This window comes from Oncorhynchus tshawytscha, linkage group LG21 (genome assembly GCF_018296145.1).
Source record: "Oncorhynchus tshawytscha isolate Ot180627B linkage group LG21, Otsh_v2.0, whole genome shotgun sequence".
Taxonomy (NCBI): Eukaryota; Metazoa; Chordata; class Actinopteri; order Salmoniformes; family Salmonidae; genus Oncorhynchus; species Oncorhynchus tshawytscha.
Genome location: NC_056449.1, coordinates 32,010,966 through 32,031,474, shown reverse-complemented (window position 1 = coordinate 32,031,474; position 20,509 = coordinate 32,010,966). Strand labels below are relative to the sequence as shown.

General features: G+C 45.1%; 1 protein-coding gene across 1 annotated transcript; it reads left to right on the top strand.

Annotated features, from left to right (window-relative positions):
* The first annotated feature begins 1,061 nt into the window (after nucleotides 1-1,061).
* LOC112257064 (G-protein coupled receptor 151-like) lies at nucleotides 1,062-3,420 on the top strand. The gene has a single exon (XM_024430644.2). It carries the CDS (start codon nucleotides 1,328-1,330, stop codon nucleotides 2,690-2,692), a length of 1,365 nt encoding a protein of 454 aa, XP_024286412.1. The 5' UTR covers nucleotides 1,062-1,327; the 3' UTR covers nucleotides 2,693-3,420.
* The last annotated feature ends 17,089 nt before the right edge of the window (nucleotides 3,421-20,509 follow it).

Here is a 20,509-nt window from a genome sequence, read left to right as displayed (position 1 = left end):
TGAGGGCTCAATGATATCAGGGACTTCTAGCATCCCAATTGGCACCCTATTTCCTTTATAGTGCACTACTTTTGACTAAGGCCCATAAGACTATGGTCAAACACAGTGCATATTACAGGAAATGGGGTGCCATTTGTGAGGAACTCTATGATTCCTTTACAAAGTAATGTCTTCTAAACAAATTCAGTTTTGAAACAAACAGTTTGTATGGCTCAGAATGTAATGAAATGCAAGTCATTTACCCTGCAGTCCTCGCGCTTACTGGAATTCTTTTGAATAAAAAAGTTTGTGCAAGTTTAAGCATGCATTTTCTGTCTTTTTTTGTAGTTGTAATAGATCAGTAAACAAATGTATGGGTGTGTTTTCCATTGTGTTCACTGTTCATAGAACTGCTCAGTGTAGAAGTAGTGGTAGTGGTGTTTGAAAGATGAAGAGCGCCCTCCTCTGGACAAAAGACAAGCCAACAATGTTGGCTGGTCTTCCTCGTGTGACGTTCTCCTATTTTATAATGTAAATGATAATCATTATGATAAACATACATTTAGATTAAGTTATTTTTGTTGTTGTTGCAAATTAAACTAATTTAGGGGACACAAATCTTTATTTTCAGGCTATTCCCAAAAGAGAAATGATGATTCTGAGTCGACAGTTTAAGGCATTTTGAAGAAATAATAACATGTTCACACATTTTGAGGAAATATTATATAAACCAGTCTTAGACATAGTAAAGGCCTATACATGGATATTACCTGTTGGGTTTATTATTCACACTGGCCCTTGGTCTTCTAGTCCGAGGCAAAACAGAGATTATTAATTCATAGCGTCAAACTCGCCTGCTGTCTCTCCAAATTAGAAAGTCGTGTTTAATTTGATGCACTGGGGACTGAATCCCTACGTCGTGCAGCGCAGCGCCTGTTGAGTACAGTTGGAAAAGGTACAGCGTTCTAATTGGCCCGGCGAGTTTCGCGCAGTTTATTCAGCTGGGGATGGCAACTGTCAATCAACTGCAGCCTTTATAACCGCGGATAAACCCATCAGGAGACAAACAGACAGGACAGGAGTGTCTGGAAGCAAATCGATTTTTGATAAACAGATTAGGCTACAATCAGGAGATGAGTTTTAGAACGAGATAGATCCATTCACTTGTTTGTTGTTTTAATCTTTGAAAATATTTTTCTCAAAATATTTTTTTTCGAGTAGTCAGTCTTTTTTATAAGTCAATTTCTCCAGCAGTTTTCATTTCCATCGGTGTAGGCTTTCAATATAATATTCTCTACATAAAAAGACAAGTCTAAGCCTTCTCTCTCCACCGCCTGTTTCTTCTGAGATGGATAAACTGCCAGGGGTGAACGTATCCACTGCTAATAGCTCGACTGTGGACCGACTTCGTCCTTCGTTCATAGAGCGTGGTTCCTACGAGCACCTGGATCCAGGCGAGCTGCATGTCCTTGTGCCTGTCATTCTGGGGGTGATCTGTGTCCTTGGGCTGGCCGGTACTCTCACATCTATGGGCATCCTGATCTCCAACGCCCACCGTGGGAAACTCTCCCTCATCAATGCTCTCATCCTCAACCTGATGTTTGCTGACGGCCTTGTCCTGGCGTTCGCCCTCCCGTTCCGTGCCGCCGCCTTCTCCAAACCCACCTGGACGCTTGGCTGGGCAGTGTGCAAGACCTGTGATTGGTTCCTGCAGAGCTGCATGGCTGCGAAGAGTTTTACCGTAGCAGTGTTGGCTAAGGCTTGTTACCGTTACGTCTCTAACCCGACTAAACAGGTCAGCATCCGTCTACGCTCCATCCTACTGGTGATGTGGTTCCTCTGGCTGTCTGCCTGCTCCGCTCCCATCCCTACCTGGCTGTTCTCTTCACTGCAGAGAGAGACCCGGGGGCTGGTGTGTGTGCAGGTGGTTCCCCCCGAAGCGCAGGACTTCATGTCGGTCTACGTCAAGGCGTACCCCCTGGGTGTGTTCTGCGCCCCTTTGAGTTTTGCCCTGCTGTATTTCTGGTGGGCGTATGGGCGGTGCCAGCTGCGCTGTAGTAAGACCCAGAACCTCCGAACGCAGATCAGATCCAGGAAGCTCACGCTGATGTTGTTCAGTCTGACGGTAGCCATGGCGATGCTGTGGCTGCCGCAGTGGGTGGTCTGGGTGTGGGAGCGGCACGCCGCGGAGCGAGAGGCACAGGGACCGAGAGAGGAAGAACCCTTTGTCGTCTTCTCTCCCCCTCTCCTCTTCTCCATCTCCGCCCTGCTCCTCACCTTCTCTCTCTCCCTGGTGAACCCCATCATCGTCCTCTCTCTGTCGGAGGAGTTCACAGAGGGGTACAGGGGTCTGTGGAGGCGCCTTACTCTTCGTAAACACACCCCGTCCAACCCAAACCCCAAACCCGGGCCCCACGCACCCACCGCCCCCCAGTCCCCTTGCCCACGACCAGAGACCTCAGGCCAGCTGCAGGGAGGAGACGGAAGCCTAGGCCTCATCCCTACCCAGGAGACTAGAGTTGATCCTCAGCCCCAGGCGGAGCAGGGAGGGGTGGAGGAGGTGGATGCGGAGGGAGAGAGCCCCCGGGATGGGATCGTGCTGCTGGATGTGGAGCAGTTCTGGCATGAGAGAGAGACAGGCTCGATGACAGAGGAGAATGATCCCATACCCTGGGAGCACCAAGAGGGAGCACCAGCCGAGGGGAGGAAGTGAAGAGAGGAAGTGAGGGAAGGAAGCAAGGAGCGGATACACACACCGACCAACAGGACGGGTTCTAAAAGGCAACTCAGTATTCAGCTACATCTGTCCTTGTTCACCCCTGAGCTTTGTGTATCTGTCTATCTTGTGTGGTTTTTGTGATCAAATTGTGTTACCCACCACCACCAGTGATTTTTAAGCAAAAGGTTGTTTGAGAGTTGTTGGACACTGCCTCAACGATGCCTGATACACTATTTAGCATCGAGACCAGCCAGTAAGCCTCCCCTCTCTCTTCCTCTCAGCTAGCTCCACAGCGTTCAAACAACCTTCAAACAACACACACAGCGACTATATCAGCAGCTGTAATGGACTGACATTTGATTATACCTCACTGGACTGAAGATCGGTCAACCCAAGAGTCAACCCAGGCGTCAACACAGGAGTCAACACAGGCGTCAACCCAGGCGTCAACCCAGGCGTCAACACAGGCGTCAACCCAGGAGTCAACACAGGAGTCAACCCAGGAGTCAACCCAGGAGTCAACACAGGAGTCAACCCAGGAGACAATGGTTGGTATTCATTCAACTGTGTTTATGATCTTGCTTGATGGGATACATTGGTTATTGTTGTCATGTTGACTATTGTTAAAAAAATAATACTTTGTTACTTTGTTATATTTCACTGTAGATGTGTTTATATATATATAAATACAGTACCAGTCAAAGGTTTGGACACCTATTCATTCAAGGGTTTTTCTTTATTTTGACTATTTTCTACATTGTACAATAATAGTGAAGACTTCAGAATTATGAAATAACATATATGGAATCATGTAGTAACACAAAAAGTGTTAAACAAATCATAACATATTTTAGATTTTAAATTCTTCAAAGTAGCCACCCTTTGCCTTGATGACAGGCTTTGCACACTCTTTGCATTTTCTCAACCAGATTCATGGAGAATGCTTTTCCAACAGTCTTGAAAGAGTTCACACAAATGCTGAGCACATGTTGGCTGCTTTTCCTTCACTCTGTGGTCCAACTCCTCCCAAACCATCTCATTTGGGTTGAGGTCTGGTGATTGTGGAGACCCAGGTCAAATAGCCCTTACACAACCTGGAGGTGTGTTTTGGGTCATTGTCCTGTTGAAAAACAAATGATAGTCCCACTAAACGCAGACCAGGTGGGATGGCATATTGCTGCAGAATGCTGTGGTAGCCTGCTGGTTAAGTGTGCCTTGAATCCTAAATAAATCACAGACAGTGTCACCAGCAAAGCATCCCCATACTGTCACACCTCCTCCTCCATACTTCACGATGGGAACCACACGTGCGGAGATCATCTGTTCACTTATTCTGCGTCTCACAAAGACACGGCGGTTGGAAACAAAAATCTCAAATTTGGACTCATCAGACCAAAGGACAGATTTCCACCGGTCTAATGTCCATTGCTCGTGTTTCTTGGCCCAAGCAAGTCTCTTCTTCTTATTGGTGTCCTTTAGTAGTGGTTTCTTTGCAACAATTCGACCATAAAGGCCTGATTCACACAGTCACCTCTGAACAGTTGATGTTGAGATGTGTCTGTTACATGAACTCTGTGAAACATTTATTTGGGCTGCAATCTGAGGTGCAGTTAACTCTAATGAATGTATCCTCCGCAGCAGAGGTAACTCTGGGTCTTCCTTTCCTGTGGCGGTCCTCATGAGAGCCAGTTTCATCATAGCGCTTGATGGTTTGTGTCTTAAAGTAATGGTGGACTGTCATTTGTCTTTGCTTATTTGAGCTGTTCTTGCCATAATATGGACTTGGTCTTTTACCAAATAGGGCTATCTTCTGTATACCACCCTTACCTTGTCACAACACAACTACAGATTGGCTCAAACACATTAAGAAGGAAAGAAATTCCACAAATTAACTTACAACAAGGCACAACTGTTAATTGAAATGCATTCCAGGTGACTACCTCATGAAGCTGGTTGAGAGAATGCCTAGAGTGTGCAAAGCTTTCATCAAGGCAAAGGGTGGCTACTTTGAAGAATCTCAAATCTAGGATATATTTAGATTTGTTTAACACCTTTTTGATTACTATATATATATATATATATATATATATATCCTCATCAATCTACACACAATACCCCATAATGACAAAGTGAAAAAAAATAGTTTTTAGAAATGTTTGCAAATGTATTAAAAATAAAAGATTGATCATCTTTGAGATGTTTCTACATCTTGATTGGAGTACACATGTGGTAAATTCATTTGATTGGACCTGATTTGGAAAGGCACAAACCTTTGGGTACCGAAAAATGTCTGCAGCATTGAAGGTCCTCAGGTGTACTCCAGCATCATGCTGTGGAGATATTTTTCAGTGGCAAATACTGGGAGACTAGTCAGGATCGAGGGAAAGATGAATGCAGCAAATTACAGAGAGATCCTTGATGAAGTTTAGGACCTGAGCCTGGGGCGAAGGTTCACCTTCCAACAGGACAACGACCCTAAGCACACAGCCAAGACAATGCAGGAGTAGCTTCGGGACAAGTCTCTGAATGTCCTTGAGTGGCCCAACCAGAGGCCGGACTTGAACCTGATCAAACATCTCTTGAGAGACTTGAAAATAGCTGTGCCGTGACGCTCCCCATCCAACCTGACAGAGCTTGAGAGGATCTGCAGAGAAGAATGGGAGAAACTCCCCAAATACAAGTGTGCCAAGCTTGTAGCGTCATACCCAAAAAGACTCAAGGCTGTAATCACTGCCAAAGGTGCTTCAACAAAGTGCTGAGTAAAGGGCCTCAATACTTTTGTAAATGTGATATTTCCATTTTTTATAAATACATTTGTAATAAATTTGCAAACATTTCTAAAAACCTGTTTTTGCTTTGTCATTATGGAGTATTTTGTGTAGATTTATGAGGGAAAAAAACTATTTAATCAGTTTTAGAATAAGGCTGTAATGTAACAAAATGTGGAAAAAGTCAAGGGGTCTGAATACTTTTCGAATGCACTGTATATATATATATATATATATATATTGTAGGTATTCTACTTATCCTTGAAGTAATGACCAACAGTAATGTCCTTTGTAAATACCACAAAGAGTTACAAAATAAACTCTACATAAGCCTGTTATGATTCAGCAACAACATAGGACAATAAACAGACTTCAGCAACCAGTGCATTTACCTACGCTATTGAACAGCATTTGATGTTACTGTTACAGGTATCAGTGTTCTATTCTCCTATTTGAAGTGGTTTTGTAATGATATGTGCTTGTAAAAAAGGTTGTTTACATTAAAGTGATATATAACATTGACCCTGTGCTTCATTTATGTAACATTTCCATGTTTTGTCCAATTAAATTAGTTGGACCAAGGATGTGTGACCATCAAAGACACCACGACATCAGTGCAGGCAGTACTCTTCAGAATGACTTTAACAATAACCACTGGTCAGTGGATGATGTTGCTAGGATACGGAGGTATGGACATGGGGAAATGGAGTGGTGGGGGGGGGGTCAGCAACCCTGGGACAGAACACAGCTGGCTACAGAACTAATGACCACACACACACATACACACTCCGGATGGACCCCTGTCTGTTGGCATTTACGGGCCGGCCATTATAACCTGTGTTAAGCAGGTTATTATAAATATTGTTTTCACATGTTAGTGTTATTTAACACTGTTTATCACTGTTAATTATAGTAATTTGTGGTTTGGGGTGGATCATTTAAGAAGTGTGTTTTAATTATTTCAGCTTTATTAAACCAGGTAGGCCAGTTGAGGACAAGTTCTCATTTACAACTGCGACCTGGACAAGATAAAGCAAAGCAGTGCGACAAAAACAACAACAGAGTTAGAAAAAAACCAAAAGTACAGTCAATAACACAATAGGAAAATCTATGTACAGTGTGTGTAAATGTAGAAGAGTAGGGAGGTAAGACAATAAATAGGCCATGGAGGTGAAATAATTACAATTTAGCATTAATAGATGATAGATGTGAAGATGATGATGTGCAAGTAGAGATACTGGGGTGCAAAAGAGAAAGAGGGAAAGTAATAATATGGGTGTGTTATTTACAGATTGGCTGTGTACAAGTACAGGTACTGTGTACTGGTACAGTGATTAGCTGTCAGCTGCTCTGACAGCCGATGCTTAAAGTTAGAGAGGGAGATATAAGACTCCAGCTTCAGTGATTTTTGCAATTCGTTCCAGTCATTGGCAGCAGAGAACTGGAAGGAAAGGCGGCCAAAGCAAGTGTTGGCTTAGGGGGTGACCAGTGAAATATACCTGCTGGAGCGCATGCTACGGATGGGTGTTGCTATGGTGACCTGTGAGCTGAGATAAGGTGGGGCTTTACCTAGCATAGACTTATAGATGACCTGGAGCCCGTGGGTTTGGTGACAAATATGTAGTGAGGGCCAGCCAACGGGAGCATACAGGTCGCAGTGGTGGGTAGTATATGGGGCGTTGGTGACAAAACGGATGGCCCTGTGATAGACTACATCCAGTTTGCTGAGTAGAGTGTTGGAGGCTACTTTGTAAATGACATCCAAGATGGCGTACCAGTCAGACGTATTTGTCCTTCGTCTTGTCGTGTCCCATGTATATATATTTTTAGATATTTTTCTTCGCATATCTTTTTATATTTTTCTAAACCCTTATTTCAAAATACTGCAACCCGCATCACCCAATGTGGTGTGGACCAGCTTTTTCTCTAACGTATTTTTCTTTGCCTCTTACTGGAATCTCTCCAACATAGACTAGCCAGATAACTAGCCAGCTAACGGTCATCAGCTAACCTTTAGCTCGGAAAGCTCTCGCCAGGTTGTACAACGCGATTCAACCAGAGCATACCGGACCTATTTTTTCTCTCCATATCCCCGGATTCCTATCGCAAGCTCTGAACCTTCTCACCTTCCGACCTTCGCAGCTAACATCCCCTGAATGCTAGCTGTCTAGAGCACAACGGACTGTTGGCTTACGAGGCCCATCGAATACATTCCGAAGCCACTAGCTAGCAGTCAGCTATCCTTTGCTAGCGGTCATCAGCTACCTTTATCCCGGACAACTCTCGCCAGTCTGTACAGCGTGACTCAAACCAGAGCTAGTCGGACTTATTCTTCTCGATATCTCCGGATTCCTACCGCAAGCTCTGAACCTATTTTTATTTTATTTAATTTTAAAAAATGTAATACATTTTTATTATGATATTTTTGTATTTTTTCCCAACCTGGAATTATAGCAGCTAACGACCCCTGAACGCACAGCCACTAATCTGCGGCCTGCTAGCTATCTAAAGCACATTGGACTGCTGACTTAAGAGGCCCTTCGGACATATTTCTTCGGCCACTATACATATCTTGCCAATTGTCCTGGTTTACCACACGGAGCCCTGCTGATCCATCCACTGATGTAACTGCACGAGGGGGGCACAACAGACTTCCCTCCGTCGCGTCATCCCTCTAAGGCCTTTCTGTTAGCCTGCTAGCCCTGTGCCGCTTGCTGCTTGAAGCCACACACTGGACTTGTATGATCACCCGGCTACGCATGCCTTTCCCTAACGTCACCATGCCGTGTCGATTGCTGTTCTGGTTTGTAACTATTGTTTTATTTCACTGTAGAGCCTCTAGCACTGCTCAACACACCTCGGCTAACAATTTAGTTCCACCCCCCACACACGCAGTGACATCACCTGGTTTAAATGCTATTTCTAGAGACAATATCTCTTTCATTATTACTATATGCACAGGTTTACCCCCACTGTATTCACATCCTACTATACCTCTGTCTGTACATTATGCCTTGAAAATATTCTACCGTGCCCAGAAATCTGCTCCTTTTACTCTCTGTTCTGAATGTACTAGGTGTCCAGTTATACATATTTTGCCAATTGGCCTGGTTTACCACACGGAGTCCTGCTGATCAGTTCTGTTAGCCTTTAGCCGTACCCTTATCCTACTCCTTCTCTGTTCCTCCAGTGATGTAGAGGTTAATCCAGGCCCTGCAGTGTCTACCTCCACTCCCATCCCCCAGGCTCTCTCATTTGTTGACTTCTGCAACCGTAAAAGCCTTGGTTTCATGCATGTTAACATTAGAAGCCTCCTCCCTAAGTTTGTTTTATTCACTGCCCTAGCACACTCCACCAATCCGGATGTCCTAGGCGTGTCTGAATCCTGGCTTAGGAAGACCAACAAAAACCTTGACATTTCCATTCCTAACTATAACATTTGCCGACAAAATAGAACTGCCAAAGGCGGCGGTGTTGCAATTTACTGCAAAAATAACCTGCAGAGTTCTGTCTTACAATCCAGGTCTTTACCCAAACAATTTGAGCTTCTACTTCTAAAAATGAACCTTTCCAGAAACAAGTCTCTCACCGTTGCCGCTTGCTATAGACCACCCTCTGCCCCCAGCTGTGCCCTCGACACCATATGTGATTTGATTGCCCCCATCTATCTTCTGAGCTCGTGCTGCTAGGTGACCTAAACTGGGACATGCTTAACACCCCGGCCATCCTACAATCTAAGCTTGATGCCCTCAATCTCACACAATTTATCAATGAACCTACCAGATATAACCCCAAATCCGTAAACACAGGCACCCTCATAGATATCATCCTAACTAACTCACCCTCCAAATACACCTCTGCTGTTTTCAAGGATCTCAGCGATCACTGCCTCATTGCCTGCCTCCGTAATGGGTCTGCGAGCAAACGACCACCCCTCATCACTGTTAAATGCTCCCATAAACACTTCTGCGAGCAGGCCTTTCTAATCGACCTGGCCGGGGTATCCTGGAACTACATTGACCTCATCCCGTCAGTAGAGGATGCCTGGTTATTCTTTAAAAGCTCCTTCCTCACCATCTTATATCGGCATGCCCCATTCAAAAAATGTAGAATCAGGAATAGATATAGCCCTTGGTTCACTCCAGACCTGTCTGCCCTTGACCAGCATAAAAACATCCTGTGGCATTCTGCATTAGCATCGAATAGCCCCTGTGATATGCAACTTTTCAGGGAAGTTAGGAACCAATATACACAGGCAGTTAGGAAAGCTAAGGCTAGCTTTTTTAAACAGAAATGTGCATCCTGTAGTACAAACTCAAAAACGTTCTGGGACACTGTAAAGTCCATGGAGAATAAGAGCACCTCATCCCAGCTACCCACTGCTCTGAGGCTAGGAAACACTGTTACAACCGACAAATCCACTATAATTGAGAATTTAAATAAGCATTTCTCTATGGCTGGCCATGCTTTCCACCTGGCTACCCCAACCCCGGTCAACTGCCCGGCACACTCCACAGCAACCCGCCAAAGCCCCCACCATATCTCCTTCACACAAATCCAGATAGCTGATGTTCTGAAAGAGCTGCAAAATCTGGACCCCTACAAATCAGCCGGGCTAGACAATCTGGACCCTCTATTTCTTAAATTATCTGCTGAAATTGTCGCAACCCCTATTACTAGCCTGTTCAACCTCTCTTTTGTATCGTCTGAGATTCTCAAAGATTGGAAAGCTGCCGCGGTCATCCCCCTCTTCAAAGGGGGAGACACTCTAGACCCTAACTGCTACAGACCTATATCTATCCTACCCTGCATCTCTAAGGTCTTCGAAAGCCAAGTTAACAAACAGATTACTGACCATTTTGAATCACATCGCACCTTCTCCGCTATGCAATCTGGTTTCCGAGCTGGTCATGGGTGCACCTCAGTCACGCTCAAGGTCCTTAACGATATCATAACCGCCATCGATAAGAGACATTACTGTGCAGCTGTATTCATCGACTTGGCCAAGGCTTTCGACTCTGTCAATCACATTCTTATTGGCAGACTCAACAACCTTGGTTTCTTAAATGATTGCCTCGCCTGGTTCACCAACTACTTCTTTGATAGAGCTCAGTGTGTCAAATCGGAGGGCCTGTTGTCCGGACCTCTGGCAGTCTCTATCGGGGTGCCACAGGGTTCAATTCTTGGGCCGACTCTCTTCTCTGTATACATCAATGATGTCGCTCTTGCTTTTAAGACACGCTAAATCTACCCCTATGAAAATATAGTTGACTTAACTAAAGTTACTTAGAAAAAGTAGTTATTTCCAGCTGAACTACTTCAGGATAAACTATCATACACTGTTTCAATCACTGTAAATGTTACATATACAATATATACAAAAGTATGTGGACACTCCTTCAAATTAGTGGATTTGGCTTTTTCAGCCACACTCATTGCTGACAGGTGTATAAAATCAAGCACACAGCCATGGCAGTCAGATGAACAAATCTCGGTTTAGGGGATGCCAGGAGAACGCTACCTGCCCAAATGCATAGTGCCAACTGTAATGTTTGGTGGAGGAGGAATAATGGTCTGGGGCTGTTTTTCATGGTTCGGGCTAGGCCCCTTCATTCCAGTGAAGGGAAGTCTTAAAGCTACAGTATACAATGATATTCTAGACAATTCTGTGCTTCTAACTTTGTGGAAACAGTTTTGGGAAGGCCCTTTCCTGTTTCAGCATGACAATGCCCCTGTGCACAAAGCGAGGTCAGTACAGAAATGTTTGTTGAGAACAGCGTGGAAGAACTTGATTGGCCTGCACAGAACCCTGACCTCAACCCCACCTAACACCTTTTTTTATGAATTGAAACGAAGATTGCGAGCCAGGCCTAATTGCCCAACATCAGTGCCCAACCTCACTAATGCTCATGTGTCTAAATGGAAGTGACTCCACAGCAATGTTCCAAGATCTAGTGAAAAGCATGGAAGGCCAGTATCCTTGAGTCGCCTCTTCACTGTTGATATTGAGACTGGTGTTTTGCAGGTACTATTTAATGAAGCTGCCACTTGAGGACCTGTGAGGCATCTGTTTCTCAAACTAGACACTCTAATGTACTTGTCCTCTTGCTCAGTTGTGCACCGGGGCCTCCCACTCCTGTTTATATTCTGGATAGAGCCAGTTTGCGCTTTTCTGTGAAGGGAGTAGTACACAGCGTTGTACGAGATCTTCAGTTTCTTGGCAATTTCTCGCATGGAATAGCCTTCATTTCTCAGAACAAGAATAGACTGACGAATTTCTGAAGAAACGTCTTTGTTTCTAGGCATTTTGAGCCTGTAATTAACCCACAAATGCTGATGCTCCAGATACTCATATCGTCTAAAGAAGGCCAGTTTTATTGCTTCTTTAATTAGAACAACAGTTTTCAGCTGTGCTAACATAATTTCAAAAGGGTTTTCTAATGATCATTTAGCCTTTTAAAATGATAAACCTGGATTAGCTAACACAACGTGCCATTGGAACACAGGAGTGATGGTTTTTGATAATGGGCCTCTGTACACCTATGTAGATATTCCATAAAAAATCAGCCGTTTCCAGCTATAATAGTCATTTACAACATTAACAATGTCTACACTGTATTTCTGATCAATTTTATGTTATTTTAATGGACAAAAAATGTGTTTTTCTTTCAAAAATAAGGACATTTCTAAGTGACACCATACTTTTGAACAGTGGTGTGTGTCAGGCTTGGATTCACCATGCCAAAAGGGTTTTCCCCAGGTGCATGAACAATGAGGACATTAACTGTGATTTTTATGAGAACCTATGGCCAAATTCTCAAGACAGGCTTGATGCAAACTAGTGCCTGCTAAATGATACGTGTCTGTCATTTGTTCCATTTGATTAGAGTACACCTCTGTTGTAATGATATCTGAACAATATATTTATTTTTTGCGACAAACATTAGATAGAAAGGACGTACATTTGATGTTCAGACAATTGTAATGGGTAGTGCAAGTGTACTGCAATTTACACATATTTACATGTGTAGCATATATTCATTGGGCAATGTTTTTAACATGTATCTTGCATTATTTTGCTATTAGAATAACTGCTTGTTTATTTACCTAAATTGAGAAGATATCATTATGTTGTGTTTTGGTGATGAAACCAATGTATTCATTATATTTCATGTTAAACTTATATTTTGGATCTTTGGTTGTGTGGTAAAAGACTGGCTGCATTACAAATGTTACCCGTAAGGAGTTCTGTACAAAGAGTTTTGAAAATTCGTCACATACTTGTGAAGATACCACACAACAACAAAAGAAAGGGTAGTATGTGAGGGTGCTAATTACTGCTAAAGGTTACGCTTGGCTTTGAACTCTACTCACATATCTGAGTACTGCTAATGTGATGATATGAATGTGAGTCCTGTCCTTCATGACCACCGATTTGTGTGGACTCACTATGTAGTGGGGACCTAGCTACCCAGCTATGTAGTGTGGACCTAGCTACCCAGCTATGTAGTGTGGACCTAGCTACCCAGCTATGTAGTGTGGACTCACTATGTAGTGGGGACCTAGCTACCCAGCTATGTACCTAGTGGCTATGGACCTAGCTACCCAGCTATGTAGTGGGTACCAGCTAGTAGTGTGGACCTAGCTACCCAGCTATGTAGTGGGACCTAGCCCAGCTACCCAGCTATGTAGTGGGGCCTACCCAGCTACCCAGCTATGTAGAGTGGACCTAGCTACCCAGCTATGTAGTGGGCTACCCACCTGTAGCTACCCAGCTATGTAGTGGGGACCTAGCTACCCAGCTATGTAGACCCAGCTAGTGGACCTAGCTACCCAGCTATGTAGTGGGGACCTAGCTACCCAGCTATGTAGAGGGGACCCAGCAACCCAGCTATGTAGTGGGGACCTAGCTGGACCTAGCTACCCAGCTATGTAGTGGGGACCTAGCTACCCAGCTATGTAGAGTGGACCTAGCTACCCAGCTATGTAGAGTGGACCTAGCTACCCAGCTATGTAGTGGGGACCTAGCTACCCAGCTATGTAGTGGGGACCTAGCTACCCAGCTATGTAGTGGGGACCTAGCTACCCAGCTATGTAGAGTGGACCTAGCTACCCAGCTATGTAGTGGGGACCTAGCTACCCAGCTATGTAGTGGGGACCTAGCTACCCAGCTATGTAGTGGGGACCTAGCTACCCAGCTATGTAGTGGGGACCTAGCTACCCAGCTATGTAGAGTGGACCTAGCTACCCAGCTATGTAGTGGGGACCTAGCTACCCAGCTATGTAGAGTGGACCTAGCTACCCAGCTATGTAGTGGGGACCTGTAGCTAGCCCAGCTATGTAGTGTAGCTACCCAGCTATGTGGACCTAGCTACCCTGCTAGGTAGTGGAGACCTAGCTACCCAGCTATGTATTGGGGACCCAGCTATGTAGTGGGGACCCAGCTACCCAACTATGTATTGGGGACCCAGCTACCCAGCTATGTAGTGGGGACCCAGCTTCCCACCTATGTAGTGGGGACCCAGCTACCCAGCTATGTAGTAAGGACCTAGCTACCCAGCTATGTAGTAAGGACCTAGCTACCCAGCTATGTAGTGAGGACCTAGCTACTCAGCTATGTAGTGGGGACCTAGCTACCCAGTTATGTAGTGGGAACCTAGCTACTCAGCTATGTTGTGGGGACCTAGCTACCCAGCTATGTAGTGGGAACCCAGCTATGCAGTGGGGACCCAGCTACCAAGGTATGTAGTGGGGACCCAGCTACCCAAGTATGTAGTTTGTACCCAGCTACCCAGCGTTGTAGTGGGGACCTAGCTACTGAGCTATGTTGCGGGGACTTAGCTACCCAGCTATGCAGTGGGGACCCAGCTACCCAGCTATGTAGTGGGGACCCAGCTACCCAGCTATGTAGTGGGGACCCAGCTACCCAGTTATGTAGTGGGGACCTAGCTACTCAGCTATGTTGTGGGGACCTAGCTACCCAGCAGTGGGGACCTAGCTACCCAACTATGTAGTGGGGGACCCAGCTATGTAGTGGGGACCTAGCTACTCAGCTATGTAGGTGGGACCTAGCTACTCAGCTATGCAGTGGGGACCTAGCTACTCAGCTATGTAGTGGGGACCTAGCTACCCAACTATGTAGTGGGGGACCCAGCTATGTAGTGGGGACCTAGCTACTCAGCTATGTAGTGGGGACCTACATAGTATCCTTCCTGTTTGGCCCTGTCCGGGGGTATCATCGGATGGGGCCACGGTGTCTCCTGCCCCCTCCTGCCCCAGACCTGCTGTTTTCAACTCTCTAGAGACAGCAGGAGAGGTAGAGATACTCTTAATGATCGGCTATGAAAAACCAACTGACATTTACTCCTGAGGTGCTGACTTGCTGCACCCTCGACAACCACTGTGATGCTGGTCATCTATGAACGTTTGAACATCTTGGCCATTCTTGGCCATGTTCTGTTATAATCTCCAACCGGCACAGCCAGAAGAGGACTCGCCACCCCTCATAGCCTGGTTCCTCGCTAACCATGTGTATGTGACAAATAACATTTGATTTGATTTGGTTTCTTCCTAGGTTTTTGCCTTTCTTGGGAGTTTTTCCTATCCACTCTGCTTCTACACCTGCATTGCTTGCTTTTTGGGGTTTTAGGCTGGGTTTCTATACAGCACTTTGAGATATCAGCTGATGTAAGAAGGGCTATATAAATACATTTGATTTGATTTGACCTAGCTACCGAACTATGCAGTGGGGACCTAGCTACTCAGCTACTGTATGTAGTGCGGACCTAGCTAGCCAACTATGTAGTGGGGACCCAGCTATGGAGTGGGGACCTAGCTACCCAGCTATGTAGTGGGGACCCAGCTACCCAGCTATGTAGTGGGGACCAAGCTACCCAGCTATGTAGTGGGGACCAAGCTACCCAGCTATTTATTGGGAACCCAGCTACCCAGCTATGTAGTGGGGACCCAGCTTCCCAGCTATGTAGTGGGGACCCAGCTTCCCAGCTATGTAGTGGGGACCTAGCTACCCAGGAGGTAGATGATTGGGGAATAAGAGAAGAGGAGGAACAGGGGAGTAGAGGGAAGAGATGAGTTGAAAGGGAAAGTGGAGGGAGAGGAGTTGGTCTCACTCTCAGCCTCCCGGCACCTCTCTTTCTTACTCCCTCCCTCGCTTCCTTTCTCCCCACTCCCTTTCTCTCAAAGACCTTTCTCTCTCATTTATCATTGATGGTGACCTTTCTCATCCAGAGGCACCATCCTCAATCACAGGAACACTTAACATATCTAACCCTCCTTTCCACTAGCCCCTGGGCTATCACTAGGCTAGGTTCAATACCATATCACTGGCCCCTGGGCTATCTCTAGGCTAGGTTCAATACCATACCACTGGCCCCTGGGCTGTCTCTTGGCTAGGTTCAATACCATAACACTGGCCCCTGGGCTATCGCTAGGCTATGTCAAATACCATACCACTGGCACCTGGGCTATCGCTAGGCTAGGTTCAATACCATTCCACTGGCCCCTGGGATATTGTTAGGCTCGGTCCAAAACCATACCACTGGCCCCTCAGCTATCGCTGGGCTAGGTTCAATACCATACCACTGGCCCCTGGGCTACTGCTAGTGTAGGTTCATTACCATACCACTGGCCCCTGGGCTAATGCTAAGCTAACCCTCCATTCCACAAAGCCCTGGGCTAGGTGTTGCATGGAGATGTACTCTGTGATGGAGGGAACTATAGCACTCAACTGAAGTGTGATGTTGGTCGTGTTTGCATAACATTAGAGACAGTGACAAACATCATTTAATTAAAATAGCAAAATTCCAATAATCCTTTATGAAGACCTGGGCACCCGAGTGGCGCAGCGGTCGAAGGCACTGCATCTCAGTGCTTGAGGCGTCACTACAGACACCCTGGTTTGATTCCAGGCTGTATCAACCGGCCGTGATTGGAAGTCCCATAGGGCGGCGCACAATTGGCCCAGCGTCGTCCGGGTTTGGCTGGTGTAGGCTGTCAATGTAAGTAAGAATTTGTTCTTAACTGACTTGGTATCCCGCTCTCCCGATCACCTGTAATAGCAGTGCATGAGATGGAGAGAGGTTTTATAATACAGAGAAAGCAGGGACAGACACAGAAAGATGTAAGAGAGAGAGAGTTTCAGACAGAGGGAAAGGGATGGATAGATAGAGTGAGAGAAAATCTGCATTTACAGGAGAAACCAACCCAGGCTTGATTAGCTCATTAAACCACCAGGGATCATGCTGGTAGAGGTGTCAGCAGGTGAGCTCATCACTGTGACCCTCAACCCTTCCCATTCTCCCCCCACCCTCTCTATCTCCCCCACTGTGTGCGGGAAGCCGGGGATGTCACCGGCGTGCGTTTCATCCCACAGCCAATCATCTCTAATGGATGACGCGCCACAGGGTTCGCTGTGCTCACAACATGCTCACCATAATTAGCTCACAGTGCAGGAGGAGGGTAATTAAGATAAACGTCTCCCCCTGCACCCCTACCTTACACTTACGTCACCCATATTGCCCCCTCTTCACCTCCCTCTCTGAAGACATGCACAACCTCATAGTACATACTGTGTGTGTGTGTGTGAGTGTGTGTGTGTGTAGTGTGTGTGTATGTGTGTGTGTGTGTGTGTGTGTGTGTGTGTGTATGTGTGTGTGTGTGTGTGTGTGTGTGTGTGTGTGTGTGTGTGTATGTATGTGTGTGTGTGTGTGTGTTTGTGTGTATGTGTGTGTGTGTGTGTGTGTGTGTGTGTGTGTGTGTGTGTAGTGTGTGTGTGTGTGTATGTGTGTGTGTGTGTGTGTGTGTGTGTGTGTGTGTGTGTGTGTGTGTGTGTGTGTGTGTGTGTGTGTGTGTGTGTGTGTGTGTGGTGGTGGGGGTTAGGGGGTCTAGCCTTGATGCTTTGGGTATTTTGGGAGTAAATCTGTCTTTCATCTCAATGAAGAGCCAAAGGACAGGGACCTTTCAGGCCCTCGTTGTGAACTAACAGGGGGTATCTTTTTAACTCTCTGCTTTATCCATCGATCTAAAATCAATCATTAAAAGAAAATAAACATTTGCTGAAAACATTTGTTTTGTTTATCCAAAACCACGGAGTTACGCTGGGATTCATTCTGATCTTGGGTTGTCGACAATGTAGCTTTCAAAGACAATTTCTGATTGAGCCGACATCTGCAGAGATTACTGTGAATGTGATCTCCGCGGATGATGGAACTTTGCCTTTAAAAGCCACATTGTCAACAACCTGCGGTCAAATGAAATCCCTTCAAGTATATAGCTCTTACAGTGACGTTTCTGTAACATTGACTAATTGGTAAGTGAGGTCGTAAAGCAACAAGACAATCGATGGGGTTGAGAGGAGTCAGCTGTTTCTGATCGATGGAGTTGAGAGGAGTCAGCTGTTTCTGATCAATGGAGTTGAGAGGAGTCAGCTGTTTCTGATCAATGGGGTTGAGAGGAGTCAGCTGTTTCTGATCGATGGAGTTGAGAGGAGTCAGCTGTTTCTGATCAATGGGGTTGAGAGGAGTCAGCTGTTTCTGATCAATGGAGTTGAGAGGAGTCAGCTGTTTCTGATCAATGGGGTTGAGAGGAGTCAGCTGTTTCTGATCAATGGAGTTGAGAGGAGTCAGCTGTTTCTGATCGATGGAGTTGAGAGGAGTCAGCTGTTTCTGATCAATGGGGTTGAGAGGAGTCAGCTGTTTCTGATCAATGGAGTTGAGAGGAGTCAGCTGTTTCTGATCAATGGGGTTGAGAGGAGTCAGCTGTTCCTGATCAATGGGGTTGAGAGGAGTCAGCTGTTTCTGATCGATGGAGTTGAGAGGAGTCAGCTGTTTCTGATCGATGGAGTTGAGAGGAGTCAGCTGTTTCTGATCGATGGAGTTGAGAGGAGTCAGCTGCTTCTGATTGATGGAGTTGAGAGGAGTCAGCTGCTTCTGATTGATGGAGTTGAGAGGAGTCAGCTGTTTCTGATCGATGGGGGAGAGGAGTCAGCTGTTTCTGATCGATGGAGTTGAGAGGAGTCAGCTGTTTCTGATCGATGGAGTTGAGAGGAGTATTCTGGCTGGTATATTATAGTAGTCAACAACAACAGCAGCTGGTAGTTATGACATGTTTTCTGATCTGGTCCCGTCATACAATCGGGCTCCCAAGTGGCACAGTGGTCTAAGGCACTGCATCTCAGTGCTAGCCATGATTGGGAGTCCCATACGGCGGCGCACAATTGGCCCAGAGTCATCCGGGTTAGGGTTTGGCCGGGGTAGGCCATCATTGTAAATAAGAATTTGTTCTCAACTGACTTGCCTAGCTAAATAAAATACAGACAGACACATAGGGCTAGATTCCAGTGGAGGCTGCTGAGGAGAAAACGGAAAACCATGTATTTGATACTATTCGTCTGATAGCACTCCAGCCATTACTATGAGCCCGTCCTCCCCAAGTAAGATGCTACCAACCTCCTGTGTTAGACTTAATCCGTAGTGAGGAAGATCCTGCGTTGTAGCGCGATTTCAATTTAAAGGTCATTTTGATTGGGTCAACATATGCAGTGTTTAACGTGAATGCAGTCTCTACAAACGTGGGAACATTGCCCTTCATTTTCAGTCGCACTATAGTGTGGATCTTCTGTGCTACGAAGCCCTATAGCTACTACCACCACAACAACAAAATGTATTATGTTTTGAATGTAATGCTAATTCATGCCAGTAGAGAGAAGTGATCTGATTACACTAAAGGCAGTTTATGTATGACAGGACTGCCATCTATAGATCATTCTAGGACACTTCTGAAATCAATAGGTCATTGTAGGACACTACTGCAATCAATAGATCATTCTAGGTCACTACTGCAATCTATAGATCATTCTAGGTCACTACTGCAATCAATAGGTCATTGTAGGACACTACTGCAATCAATAGATCATTCTAGGTCACTACTGCAATCTATAGATCATTTAGGTCACTACTGCAATCAATAGATCATTCTAGGTCACTACTGCAATCAATAGGTCATTGTAGGACACTACTGCAATCTATAGATCATTCTAGGACACTACTGCAATCTATAGATCATTTTAGGTCACTACTGCAATCTGTAGATCATTCTGGGTCACTACTGCAATCTATAGATCATTCTGGGTCACTACTGCAATCTATAGATCATTCTAGGTCACTACTGCAATCTATAGATCATTCTAGGTCACTACTGCAATCTATAGATCATTCTGGGTCACTACTGCAATCTATAGATCATTCTAGGTCACTACTGCAATCTATAGATCATTCTGGGTCACTACTGCAATCTATAGATCATTCTAGGTCATTACTGCAATCTATAGATCATTCTGGGTCACTACTGCAATCTATAGATCATTCTAGGTCACTACTGCAATCTATAGATCATTCTGGGTCACTACTGCAATCTATAGATCATTCTAGGTCACTACTGCAATCTATAGATCATTCTGGGTCACTACTGCAATCTATAGATCATTCTAGGTCACTACTGCAATCTATAGATCATTCTAGGTCACTACTGCAATCTATAGATCATTCTGGGTCACTACTGCAATCTATAGATCATTCTAGGTCATTACTGCAATCTATAGATCATTCTGGGTCACTACTGCAATCTATAGATCATTCTAGGTCACTACTGCAATCTATAGATCATTCTGGGTCACTACTGCAATCTATAGATCATTCTAGGTCACTACTGCAATCTATAGATCATTCTAGGTCACTACTGCAATCTATAGATCATTCTAGGTCACTACTGCAATCTATAGATCATTCTAGGACACTACTGCAATCTATAGATCATTTTAGGTCACTACTGCAATCTGTAGATCATTCTGGGTCACTACTGCAATCTATAGATCATTCTGGGTCACTACTGCAATCTATAGATCATTCTAGGTCACTACTGCAATCTATAGATCATTGTAGGTCACTTCTCATTCCATTTCTAACTATTGTAGTTTCTGGAAAAGTGGAAAAGGCAACATGTAGAAATAGTGTACTGTAGATCAGAA